The 12466-nt window shown below is 49.6% G+C and overlaps 2 protein-coding genes across 2 annotated transcripts; one reads left to right on the forward strand and one right to left on the reverse strand.

Annotated features, from left to right (window-relative positions):
• The first annotated feature begins 1296 nt into the window (after positions 1 to 1296).
• LOC119317978 (galactoside 2-alpha-L-fucosyltransferase-like) lies at positions 1297 to 3805 on the forward strand. Its single transcript, XM_037592485.1, has 2 exons — positions 1297 to 1692; positions 2089 to 3805. The coding sequence occupies exons 1-2, from the start codon at positions 1374 to 1376 to the stop codon at positions 3558 to 3560; spliced, it is 1791 nt and encodes a 596-aa protein (XP_037448382.1). The 5' UTR covers positions 1297 to 1373; the 3' UTR covers positions 3561 to 3805.
• A 633-nt stretch (positions 3806 to 4438) lies between these two features.
• On the reverse strand, positions 4439 to 5995 carry LOC119314230 (galactoside 2-alpha-L-fucosyltransferase-like). The gene has a single exon (XM_037588982.1). The coding sequence runs from the start codon at positions 5983 to 5985 to the stop codon at positions 4489 to 4491; it is 1497 nt and encodes a 498-aa protein (XP_037444879.1). The 5' UTR covers positions 5986 to 5995; the 3' UTR covers positions 4439 to 4488.
• Positions 5996 to 12466: the final 6471 nt, after the last annotated feature.

The raw sequence follows: 12466 nt of genomic DNA on the forward strand, positions 1-12466 counted from the left end.
GATCAAGTTTGGATTAGTAGTATATTTTTGACATGCACCACATATTGCCTCCACTTGAACCTAATCCACCTTCATTTGACACACTGTTATGGACATAATGATGTAAACCTCATAACTGGTATTGTACCAATATTTGTACGATGGCGCATAAATACACTAAAAATAAAAAAATAAAAAAACAATACTAGTAGCGATGGAAAGAAAACACGCTGCAAGTAGTTACATTAGCAGCAGCATGGGAGTGAACAAGCGCTGCAGCTATTTGTCCTAGCAGTAGCGCGTGCGACACGCGTTACTGCTAAGCAATAGCTGTAGCACCTTATTAGTAGGGCGCCTACCCACGCTACTAGTGAGCACAAACCAGCGCTACTGCTAGGGTTTTCTCTAGTAGTGGTAGTTTATTTTAAAATATCTAAAATGTCTTATAATTTGAACCAGAGGTGTTACAGATATTAGATAGGATACATAGGCGATAAACACATGCGTTATAAGCTTCTCTGACATTGTCCATTTGAATCCTACATGATTTGTGTATTTGATTGCTTCACAGAAAAGTAATTTTCCGTTGAGATTGGATTGGAGTGGTTGCTAAATTTCTTTTGGAACGTGGAACAAATTATTCTTTAGGAAAAAAATCTCAACAAGATCCAATCCTACGAATTGAATGACCACTTAGGGAATTTTCTGAAATCTTCTCAAAAAAAGAGAGGGGAGTTTCTAATAATTCTAACCCTTCGAAATTTCTATGAAAAACCTCTAAATCAAATGAGGCCCCGTGGGTTAGTGGGATACACCCTCCGTTTTTAAATGATAGACTCATTGTAAAGTGTAGATTCACCCATTTTGCTTTGTATGTACTTTACATTGGAATCTTTAAAAAATATATTTAGAAACGGAGGGAGTAGTACTAAACAACTCTATTTTTTTTTTAAAAAAAACCTCTGTTTTTATAACCATGCGCAAGTGGGGCAAAAGATAAGCTTCGTTTCAGTTGGTTTAGCATCAGCACTCGGCTCGTGATTCGCTGCTGTGGCTCTGCGTAATCACATTTGACGATGAACCGTGGACTCGCGGGTGCGATCCAAAAAGCATGCACGCAAGTGCCAGTACGATCCTACATTATTCTACGGTGTGATTAATTGCTCCTGTCCTGTTTTCAGTAGCGGCGGTGCAGGACAGGCCGTAGACCGTAGTAGCTCTTAAGATTTGACAAATCCAATGCGTTATCGATCGACTAAAACAAATCCGCGAGAAATGCGCAGCGCCTAATCCCGTGCAGACCCCGCCGCAGTTTCTGCTTAGATAGATAGATAGATAGACGTCTCTGCTTAGCTTCAGTTGGTCGGCCGGGGCACACCGGGCGCGCGTCGGCGATGCAGCAGCGCAAGGCGCCCAAGGCGTGCGCGGAGGGCGCCACGGAGCAGGAGGCGTCGCCGGCGGCCGTGCTGCCGAGGACCGCCACGGCGCGCGACTTGCTGGAGGCGGAGGAGGCGGAGGACCAGTGCTCCATGACGCCGCGGAAGAAGAATAAGAGGAGGCAGGCGGGCGCCGGTGAGAGGCGGTGCAGGCCGGTGGTCAACCTGTTGCTCGTCGCCTTCGTCGTGGCCGTGCTGCTGGCCGTCGTCCTTCTTGTCGACGGCGGCCGCGCTCCCGCGGTCTGGATCGCCGCTGCCGGAGCCCAGCTGCGTCGAGGTAACCATTAACCAAAGCTTAGTTTTCGCACACAGTATCATACATGCATGCTTACAAGTCTCTGTACAATAGTATGTGTTTCGATCGGGGTAGACTGGCAGTTGTAATCTTAGACCATAGATTTGTCCAAGTTTTGCGTTTCTTTCCAGTCTGCCGCAGGCTACATATGCGCAGCATCGGCAGCTGTAATAGCAGCATCGTGCAGACAGGGGTCACTGCTTACCGAACTGAAAGTTAGCCATATTGCTTGCACTGTTGCACATAAGAGCATCTCCAAACCCCAGTCCACTGTTGCTTCAGTGTAGAGGCAGTGGTGTGCCAACTGACGCTAGCACTGTTCGTGCCCGATGAAGTTGACTCTGACGAGCTAAACTTTCTCTTTTCACGTGCATGCAGGTTCCGGTCACGCCTGGTTGCCGTACGCGAGGAACGCGCCGGACAAACTCCTCGGCGGCCTCCTGGCCGACGGGGTCGACGAGAAGACATGCCGCAGCAGGCACGAGTCCTCCGCGTACCGGCGGAGCACGCCGCGGCGGCCTTCCCCGCACCTCGTCTCGAGGCTGCGACGGCACGAGGAGCTCCAGCGGCGGTGCGGCCCCGGCAGCGACGCGTACGGCCGCGCCGTCCAGCAGCTGAGCGCCGGCAGGAGCGCCGTCGACGCCGAGTGCAAGTACGTCGTCTCCGTCTGCAACCGCGGCCTCGGCAACCGCATCCTCGCCGCCGCGTCCGCGTTCCTCTACGCGCTGCTCACCGACCGCGTCCTCCTCGTCGACCGGGGCAACGGCATGGGCGAGCTCTTCTGCGAGCCCTTCCCCGGCGCGACGTGGCTGCTGCCCCCGGACTTCCCGGTGGCGGGCCTCGCCAACATCACCGTCGACGCCGCCGAGACGTACGGCAACATGCTCAAGAACAAGGTGCTCACGACGGACTCGACTCACTCGACGCCGATGCAGGTGCCGGCGTTGGCGTACGCCTACCTTGAGCACGACTACGGCGACGGCGACAAGAGGTTCTTCTGCGACGACGACCAGCGCCTCATGTCCAACATCCAGTGGCTGGTGGCGAGGATGGACACGTACAGCGTGCCGGGGCTGTTCCAGGTCCCGTCCTTCGCGGAGGAGCTCGCCGCGCTCTTCCCGGAGCGCGACGCCGTGTTCCACCACCTCGGCCGGTACCTCTTCCACCCGGCCGACCACGTCTGGGGCCTCGTCTCGCGGTACTACCGCGCCTACCTCGCGCGTGCGGAACAGCTCGTCGGCATCCAGCTACGCGTCTTCGACAGCGAGCAGGGCAAGTCGCCGCACATCCTGCGGCAGATCACGTCGTGCGTGTGGAAGGCGAAGCTGCTCCCGGAGCTCCTCGCCGCCGGCGAGCCGGCCGTCACGCCGGCGCCCGGGGGCGTGTCCTGGACCGTCCTGATCGCCTCGCTCAGGCCGTGGTTCTACGAGCGCATCAAGAGCATGTACTGGGAGCAGCCGACGGCGAGCGGCGAGGACGTGGGCGTGCACCAGCCGAGCCACGAGGAGTACCAGCAGTTCGGCCGGAGGTCGCACGACACCAAGGCGTGGGCCGAGATGTACCTGCTCAGCCTCTGCGACGTGCTCGTCACCTCCGGCTGGTCCACCTTCGGGTACGTCGCGCAGGGGCTCGCCGGCGTCACGCCGTGGGTCATGTACCGCCCGCTCAACGTCAGCGAGACGCCCGACCCGCCCTGCGCCCGGGACGTGTCCATGGAGCCCTGCTTCCACACGCCGCCCATGTACGACTGCAAGCTCAAACACACGGCGGACACGGCGAGGTCGGTGCCGCATCTCCGCCGCTGCCAGGACGTGAGATGGGGCCTAAAGCTTGTTGTTGACCCCAAGTAGTAGTACCTAGTAGGCACTAGTTACACGTACGGTTTTAGACCCCAAACTCGATCACAAGTAAAAATCTGCTAGTAGAATTTTAGTACATGGGTTTTGTTTGTCTACTCTTCTTGCGGGTGTATCATGGTTAAAATCACCTCTCCAATCCAGACATGCATGTATCCACATCTTTATTACTCCTATCATATATATGAAAAACGCAATAATATTCATAATATTTCAAAACTGCTTCCTCCGCTCCTAAATACAAGTCTTTTTTTAATAGATTTTTCAATAAAAACTACACACATATGTAGATAAACATATTTTAGAGTGTACATTCATTCATTTTACTTTGTATGGAGTCTGTATTGAAATCTCTAAAAAAACTTAGAAACGGAGGGAGTACCAATTAAGATGGCTACAGAGTTGTCTTTCACACTGTGTGTGTTCTACGACGAATGACATGGGGGGTCTTCGGCAGCAGTTTAGCATCATGTCAAGCACCGACCGCGGATATGTTGCGTGGCGGCGAAAGGAGGTATGTGGTGTGTTTCGGAAGCTTCTGGCGCACTGGCCTCGTGAGAGGTGTGCAGGCTGTTTCGGAACCTGTTTTCAGCATTCTCACGAGACATGCCCTGATCGAGGGTATTGTTCTCTATGCTGTACATTGCTGTTGAGTTACATGCCCTCGAAAACTCAACAAACACCACCCAATAAGTGCAAAACAATGCCCCGGTAAGTAAGAATGACAGGAAACATGGCAACTATAGTATTTTCCTATTGATGAACCTGTTTATCAACTATCTACAGTTCGGATCAAATGCACGAGATGGAAAAAAAATTACATCTGTGGAACATATTTTCCTGTAAAAAAAGAGAAGCCTACCCTCTATATCTTAGCAAGCAATTGTGTTACCGTGTGAAGAAAAGAAAAGAAAAGTTACAGCTACAACCGAGTTTCATTTACAATCTTGAGACCCCAGCTGACGTCCTCGCAGTGCCTCACGTATGGCACCACCATGCCCAGGTCGGCGTCCCTCTTGGCCTTGCAGTCGAAGTAGGGGGCCTGGTGGAAGCACGGCTCGATGGACATGGCGCGTCCGCATGGCGGCTTCGGCACGACATGGCTCTCGGGCTTGTACAGGTTCTTCTCGGGCTTGTACATGATCCACGGCGTGAGGCCGGCGAGGCCCTGCGCGACGTACCCGAAGGTGGAGTACCCGCTGGTCATGAGCACATCGCTCATGCTGAGCAGGTAGATCTCCGCCAGCGCCTTCATGTTGTGCTTCTTGTTCTTGGACCTCTGGTACTCCTCGTGGCTCGGCTGGTACACTTTGACCCTGGTGCCGTCGACGGTCCGGTGCTCGCTGTACCTTACCCGGATCTGATCACTGTACCAAGAGCTTAAAGAAGTCGCAAGAACAGCAATTGTCCGATTATTCCCAGTGGCTGCTTCATCGGTCAAGCCGATTTCTGGCAGCAACTTTTCACCCTGAGCACAAGAAAGGACCTGCTCTAAAACATGTGGAAATGCCCCATTTCTTTGGAGGATGCCCTCCGTTTCAAGTATTCTGATCTGTATCCCCACTACTTTATCAGCTTTAGCAAGGTAGGCCCTGTAGTAAGTTGTCGCCGAATACCAAATATCATTTGTTGGATGAAGAAGATACCGGCCCAAGTGATGGAAAACGGCGTCCTTTTCAGGAAACAGCTTGCTCAGTTCATCTTGGAAACTTGGGATAAGAAACAGAGACGGCACAAAGTACATGTCAGTTTGCATGATCAGCCACGGCACACCTTGCAGGAACTGTTGATCATCTTCGCAGTAGAAAAGCTTGTCGTTGGAAGCGCAATCGCCGTCAAGATAGAGGAACACATAGGGAGGCCTAGCACTGGCTAGAGACCGATATGTGTTGCCACGGATAACATTATCCTGCAGCATGTTGCCGTAGCTCTCTGGACTACGCTCGGTGAACTCATTATAGCTCAGAGGGAAATCTGAAGGAATCAACCATGAAGTTCCAGGGAAAGGCTCGCAGAAAGTACTGGCAATCTGCTTAGAACGGTCCACGAGCAAAACCCTGCCTGTCAGAAGCGCGTAAAGGAACGCTGAAGTCATCTCAAGCATCCGGTTCCCCATCCCGGCATGGATTATCAGGAAGAGATAGTTGCAATCTGATGTGCCGTTGATGCTCTGAGTGGACGTGAGCTGTTTTGCAGCATTGTTGTATGATTTGGTGCCTGGACCACACTTCTTCTGTAGTGCTTCTTGCCTTCTTAATCTTTCTATGAGGTATGGAGAAGGTACTCTTGCTGCATTCCTGTGATAACGTGCAAACTGGTACCTGCTGCGACACGATCTTTCATCAAATCCCTCGACCAGAAGGCCACCCAGAAGTCTGTCATAATCAATTTGTGCCGATGGAGATAAATCATCAGGCATATCATCTCTTATATCTGAGAAAGATAAGATGTTTTCAGTCAGCGCAAGAAAACAATACAAGGAGAGGACCAAATAATAGTATTGGTTCGCTGCTGCATTTTGTAGTTAGAAAAAAAACTAATGGTAAATATAAGTCGAATTACATTTGTTGTCATTATTCTCATAGCGGAAACAATCACTTGAATTACTTAAAATCCCTAGAAAGGATTGGGACATGGAAACTGTTAGGGAGCACCGAAAGTTTTTTTTTTTTGTATCGCTTGAGTAAGCCAGTAACGGAATATTATAACAAAGTGGGTTGTACCCAAACACAATACAAGAGAAGACAGACCGAAAGAATGTCTTTTCAATGAACAATACAAAAAAAATGCAACAAAGACAATTCATAGCAACTTGTGTTAGAAGTATAATTGTGTAGAGATAAGGAGTAGAGATAGAATAGTTTAAATATACTACGACTTGTCTTGTCACCAAGTCTCACCCCACGTTGTACTCATGTATATATCCCGAATAAGGGTCAGATCAATATAACAACATACAACACAAATATTCAGCCATCCTACAATTTTCTACATGGTATTAGAGCGATTAGTCTCACGACGCCGATCCTAGGCCTCTCCACCACTTCCGCAGCGCGCCGCCCCCGGGGAGATTAATCTGCTCTCCTCAGGGGTGCGGCACCCGATCATCAAAGATTAGATCGGTTCTTTAGTTTATGTTAGATCAATTTCGCAATTCCATCCCGTAGATTTTTTGTTAGCTACCAAATAAATCTTGAAGATCGGTGTCAGCTCAGCGTATGTATACGCGGCTACGAAGCACCAGGTCGTCCACCAGGGAAGTTTGGAATCGCAGAAGGGCGATCTTCCGAATCCGGCTACTCGATCTGCATCAACAAAAAGCGTGCGGCCGCACTCCACCAAGCCTCCTCGAGCAGTCTCCATCGTCAAAGGTCCATCCAGCCATGCATAGGTACGCTCGTGCAAAGAAAACTTGCATGCTCACGTATCCATCCAGGAGCCAGCACACGGCCACGCAAACTGACCTCCTACAAGGAGATCTGGAGATGCATGCAACAAGACTAGATGCACTTGATCGAGCCAGACGTCGACGTCGGCAAGACGCCACCGGCTGCACACCGAGCATTACGTCTACACCAGCCGTACGCATCGTCCTGCGAGCTTCGTCGAGCAGGCCAGATTTGTGTGGCTTCTTCGCGGATCAGCGTCGTACGTCGGCGCTTGCACGATCCGGAGCAGGCGTGCCGACCCCAGGCGCTGGAGCAGCCAGCTTCAACCACGCGACGCCGCGGTTCCATCCAGCTCAGGCGCAAAGCGACTTCGATCTGGAACCATCCACGCCACATGCATGGACGTGGGACCCAAAGTGACCAGCAGATTACATGTTCGCATGCAGGTTTCAGCGATGAGAAACTTCAAGCACGCGCCAGCATCAGACTGCATCGAGATGTTACACGACGCACCGTGTCTCCGATCACGGGAGGGCACTACACCAGATAGTCTTCATCGACCCCGAATCACTGCATCGAGCAACATACTTCTTGAGCACCACACGGCTTCGACACTTCCTCGACGCAGAGGGACGCCTTCAAGCGACGCATCACTGTCGACATGCCGCTGCAACCCCATCGCCGACACTTCATCGCCAAGGTCTTCATCAACGTGGTCTTCATCAACATCTTCGTCAACACACCGCCGACACCTCGTTCACAAGATGGACACCTAGCGTCCTCTGACAGACATTTTTGCAAGACGCGCCCCCGACGACGGCAATGACCGCGTCACGACGATGGCATCGACCGCGTCCTTCACGACGGCACGACTGCATCGACACGACGTCACTTCAGTGACGACCCTACTTGGCCACACGGTTCTGGCAAAACCGATGTGTGCTCGATGGGCTTCCTCCGGTCTTGGCAAAACCGGTGGACTCATCGCCGACGACACCCTCTGACATCCGCAAGGTGCATCGTCTACGTCTGCAGCTCCATCGTAGCGCATTTTTTTTGCGCCCCTGGCTTTGTGCGGTTTCATCATCTACGATGACTACACCATCGACCACGACTACCTCGACCATGGCTACCTCGACATCAGCATATATGGCTACGTCTACAGCTACTCATCGGCAACAACTCCAGTCACCAGCGTCCGCGTCGTCACCAACATCCACGCCACTCCCGCTGTGACTGCGGGAGGGAATAGAGGAGAGACAAGGAAGACACTGGAAGGGAATGCAGTCACCGCCCTAGGTGCTGACGCAATAACGAAGGCGAAACAGAGAAGATGATGGAAGCGCAAGACTTCAAATTCAGTCGCAATCGTCTGCTTCACTCCCGCTACGACTGAGGGGAAATGTTAGAAGTATAATTGTGTAGAGATTAGGAGTAGAGATAGAATAGTTTAAATATACTACGACTTGTCTTGTACACCAAGTCTCACCCCACGTTGTACTCCTATATATACCCCGAATAAGGGTCAGATCAATATAACAATATACAACACAAATATTCAGCCATCCTACAATTTTCTACAACTTGAAGCAACTTTTGTTTTAAGAATCAGTATTTGGGAAGTTGGCTGGTTGCTTGTTCTTTTCCTCGTTACAGTTACTTGCAAGTTGCAAGAGATCATGCACCTTATTTGGAGTACAATTGGGCTGCCCTTTGTGCAATTCAATGGACATGATGAGAAGAAGCAGTTCTTTGCTGCCTCCTCATGCAGTGGGGAAGGTATTAACTGGGTACAATCTAGAATAATTAACTGGACATGGACCTCTAGTTGCCCCCGGTTTTGTTCAGTGGCAGCGTATATATATATATATATATATTATGTCGTCACATTCACGTACAGCATATTGTTTCAAATGCCTAGTTGAACATTTGAATCAACGTGTGTTGTCATGTGTACAAATTTCTTCAACTTTCCTATGCGTGTTGTCATAACATATGCTACAAATATAAAGTGGTATACCCAACGTATTGATTCCTTTTATGACAAATATTTAATCACAAAAGATATTATTCTTGAAAAAAATATCCCTTCTAACATTTGGATCAAAACAATTCACAGATCAAAGCATTTTAGTAGAGTCTTAAAAAGTATCATTATTTATACCAAACTAAACACTTTTCTTTACAAAAAGGGCGTTATCACCCTTTCCATTAATTTTTCAACAGAAATAACATTATACTAAGACAAACTAGTATATTTTATTGGTTCGATATGCCCCTTCCAACATTCATGTACAAGACTATCTTACCCACCGATTGTTATGACGAAAACTAACTCGAATTATCTCTCAAGGTGAGGACGACGGATATTTTTGTGAATGTTTGATTAGATATGTATCGAGAACTTGAACCACACCATATTCCTCATCTTACTTTATTTTTCATCATCTCCTTGAGAAAGCAGTGTGGCATGAAAAGATACTCTCTAGTGGCATTCATCATTGATGCAAACAAAAGTAGCTAGCAGCTTAGCACCATTAACACATAAGCTAACTATAGAGAGGTCCAGCAAGAACAATCGGTGCACGTATCACCTTTCCTTCTTTTCGCGAGAAAGCATATCATTCATGCCCAACATCTACCGCAATTTGCCCGGCAAAAAAACACACATACCAAAATTGCAGCTTCGATGCGGCCAATTCGCCCATGCTATATTGTATCAGTTTTTTTTTTAATAAAGGGGTTCCCCCGGCTATGAAACCAAGCAACAGAGTTCAAAGCTCCCAGGCATAACCAAAGGTAGCCCGACAGATAAACATCCAACCAAACGGCTGTTATAAAGACATACTAGAACAACTCCAACTAACCCTGAGAATATTGTATCATGTATCAATGATACTCTAAATAGATAGCCCTATTTTCGGCGATAATTTGATAACTCAGTTTAGCTGATCTTAATGCTTCGATCGGCGATAATAATACAAGACCACACAAACTGGATTACAAAACACAAACCAACTGAATATGCTAGAACATTATGACAGCAAACTTTTGCTTCCCCATTACCTGCTGATAGGTCGCACCAGTGCAAAAAGTAATTAAGTAGGTGACTGCAGATCGATGCATACTAGCTCGGACATAAATCTTGTAAAATCGTAGCTGTACATTTACTTGGGTGAACAGCTTGTCTCGTCTAAATAGCGAACAGAGATGGCAAGAACGTGTGAAGTTGCAGCACAGAGAAGAATTCAATAGTAGGAGTACGTACAGTATTAGATACCAGCCCACTAATGAAATCAACATGCGTGTGAAGTAGCAGCAGAGAAAGTTGATTGGGTAAGAAATTTAAGATCTAACAAGAGTGGGGGAAATTACGATAGAGGAAAGGGGATCGAGGGCCTGGTTGAGGGAACGAGGGGGGGCTCCGGCTGGTGACCTTTCAGTGTGATTCACTTGAGAGAGGAGGAAGAGAGGTGGAGCATCGCTGGTACCGGGTGGTGCAGTGCAGGTCAACGCCATCGATAGATGCAGATCGGGTGACGAGAGAAATAAGGAAAGAGACGAGGAGGAAGGGTCGCGGGCTGAACTAGTTTGTGTTCTGGTTGCTGGCGCGTGCCGTTTTTCTTGAATCGTTTGTTGGAGCGGGGGGTGCGCGCAATATTTTATAGCAGCTGCTGAAGCCAGCGCCCTGCCGCAAGCCAAAAACCGCTATTTCCGCGCGCAAAAAACTATTTTAGCGCACCGCTCGTTGCACGTCTGTTGAAGATGCTTTAAGTTTGGTGGGGCAAGCCAAAATTGGTCCTCATCCAAATAATAGCCAAAAATTGAGGGCATGACCAATTTATTGGTATGGCCAGTTTTGGTGGCCATCCAAACGGCCCCTAAAACGACGCTAAATGTTTGTTTAGCACGGACACTTTGTGTCATCCAGTGTGGCACTGGCATCAAACATTCATGGACTGGTCTAAATGTGTGAGTTCCATCAACCGATAAGAAAGCTGGTGACTCTTTGAGAGCATCTCCAACACTGACCCGAAGTTTTGCTCTGTTACCCGTCCATGGATAGTGAGGGACCAGTCCGCGAACACGGATGCGGGAGTAAGTGTTGGAAATATGCCCTAGAAGCAATAATAAAAGTATTACTATTATATTTCTTTGTTCATGATAATAGTCTTTTATTCATGCTATAACTGTATTATCCGGAAATCGTAATACACGTGTGAATAAATAGACCACAATATGTCCCTAGTGAGCCTCTAGTTGACTAGCTCGTTGTGATCAACAGATAGTCATGGTTTCCTGGCTATGGACATTGGATGTCGTTGATAACGGGATCACATCATTAGGAGAATGATGTGATGGACAAGACCCAATCCTAAGCATAGCACAAAGGTCGGTTAGTTCGTTTGCTAGAGCTTTTCCAATGTCAAGTATCTCTTCCTTAGACCATGAGATCGTGTAACTCCCGGATACTGTAGGAGTGCTTTGGGTGTACCAAACGTCACAACGTAACTGGGTGATTATAAAGGTGCACTACAGGTATCTCGGAAAGTGTCTGTTGGGTTGACACGGATCGAGACTGGGATTTGTCACTCCGTATGACGGAGAGGTATCTCTGGGCCCACTCGGTAATGCATCATCATTATGAGCTCAAGGTGACCATGTGTTTGGTCACGGGATCATGCATTACGGTACGAGTAAAGTGACTTGCCGGTAACGAGACTGAACAAGGTATTGAGATACCGACGATCGGGTCTCGGGCAAGTAACGTACCGATTGACAAAGGGAATTGCATACGGGGTTTGATCGAGTCCTCGACATCGTGGTTCATCCGATGACAACATCGAGGAGCATGTGGGAGCCAACATGGGTATCCAGATCCCGCTGTTGGTTATTGACCGGAGAGTCTCGGTCATGTCTGCATGTCTCCCGAACCCGTAGGGTCTACACACTTAAGGTTCGGTGACGCTAGGGTTATCAGGAAGACAAGTATGTGATCACCGAATGTTGTTCGGAGTCCCGGATGAGATCCCGGACGTCACGAGGAGTTCCGGAATGGTCCGGAGGTAAAGTTTTATATATGGGAAGTTGTTAAACGGACACCGGAAAGTTTCGGGGTCATACCGGTATTGTACCGGGACCACCGGAGAGGTTCCGGGGGTCCACCGGGAGGGACCTCCCCTCCCGGGGGGCCACTTGGGCTGCGTAGGGATAGCAGCCAGCCCCTAGTGGGCTTGGCGCCCCCCCTTGGGCCCATGCGCCTATGGTTGGGGGGGGGGAACCCTAAAGGGGGCACACCCCCCTTGCTTGGGGGCAAGCCCCCCACCCTTTGGCCGCCGCCCCCCTCTAGGGTTTCCCCTAGAGGGCCGGCCCCCCTTGCCCCTTCCCCTATATATAGAGGGGTGAGGGGAGGGCTGCAACAAGACAAGCCAAGGCGCAGCCCCTCCCCTCCCCAACACCTCTCCTCCTCCGTACGTGCTTGGCGAAGCCCTGTCGGAGTACTGCTGCACC

Source organism: Triticum dicoccoides, chromosome 6A, assembly GCF_002162155.2.
Source record: "Triticum dicoccoides isolate Atlit2015 ecotype Zavitan chromosome 6A, WEW_v2.0, whole genome shotgun sequence".
NCBI classification, from domain to species: Eukaryota; Viridiplantae; Streptophyta; class Magnoliopsida; order Poales; family Poaceae; genus Triticum; species Triticum dicoccoides.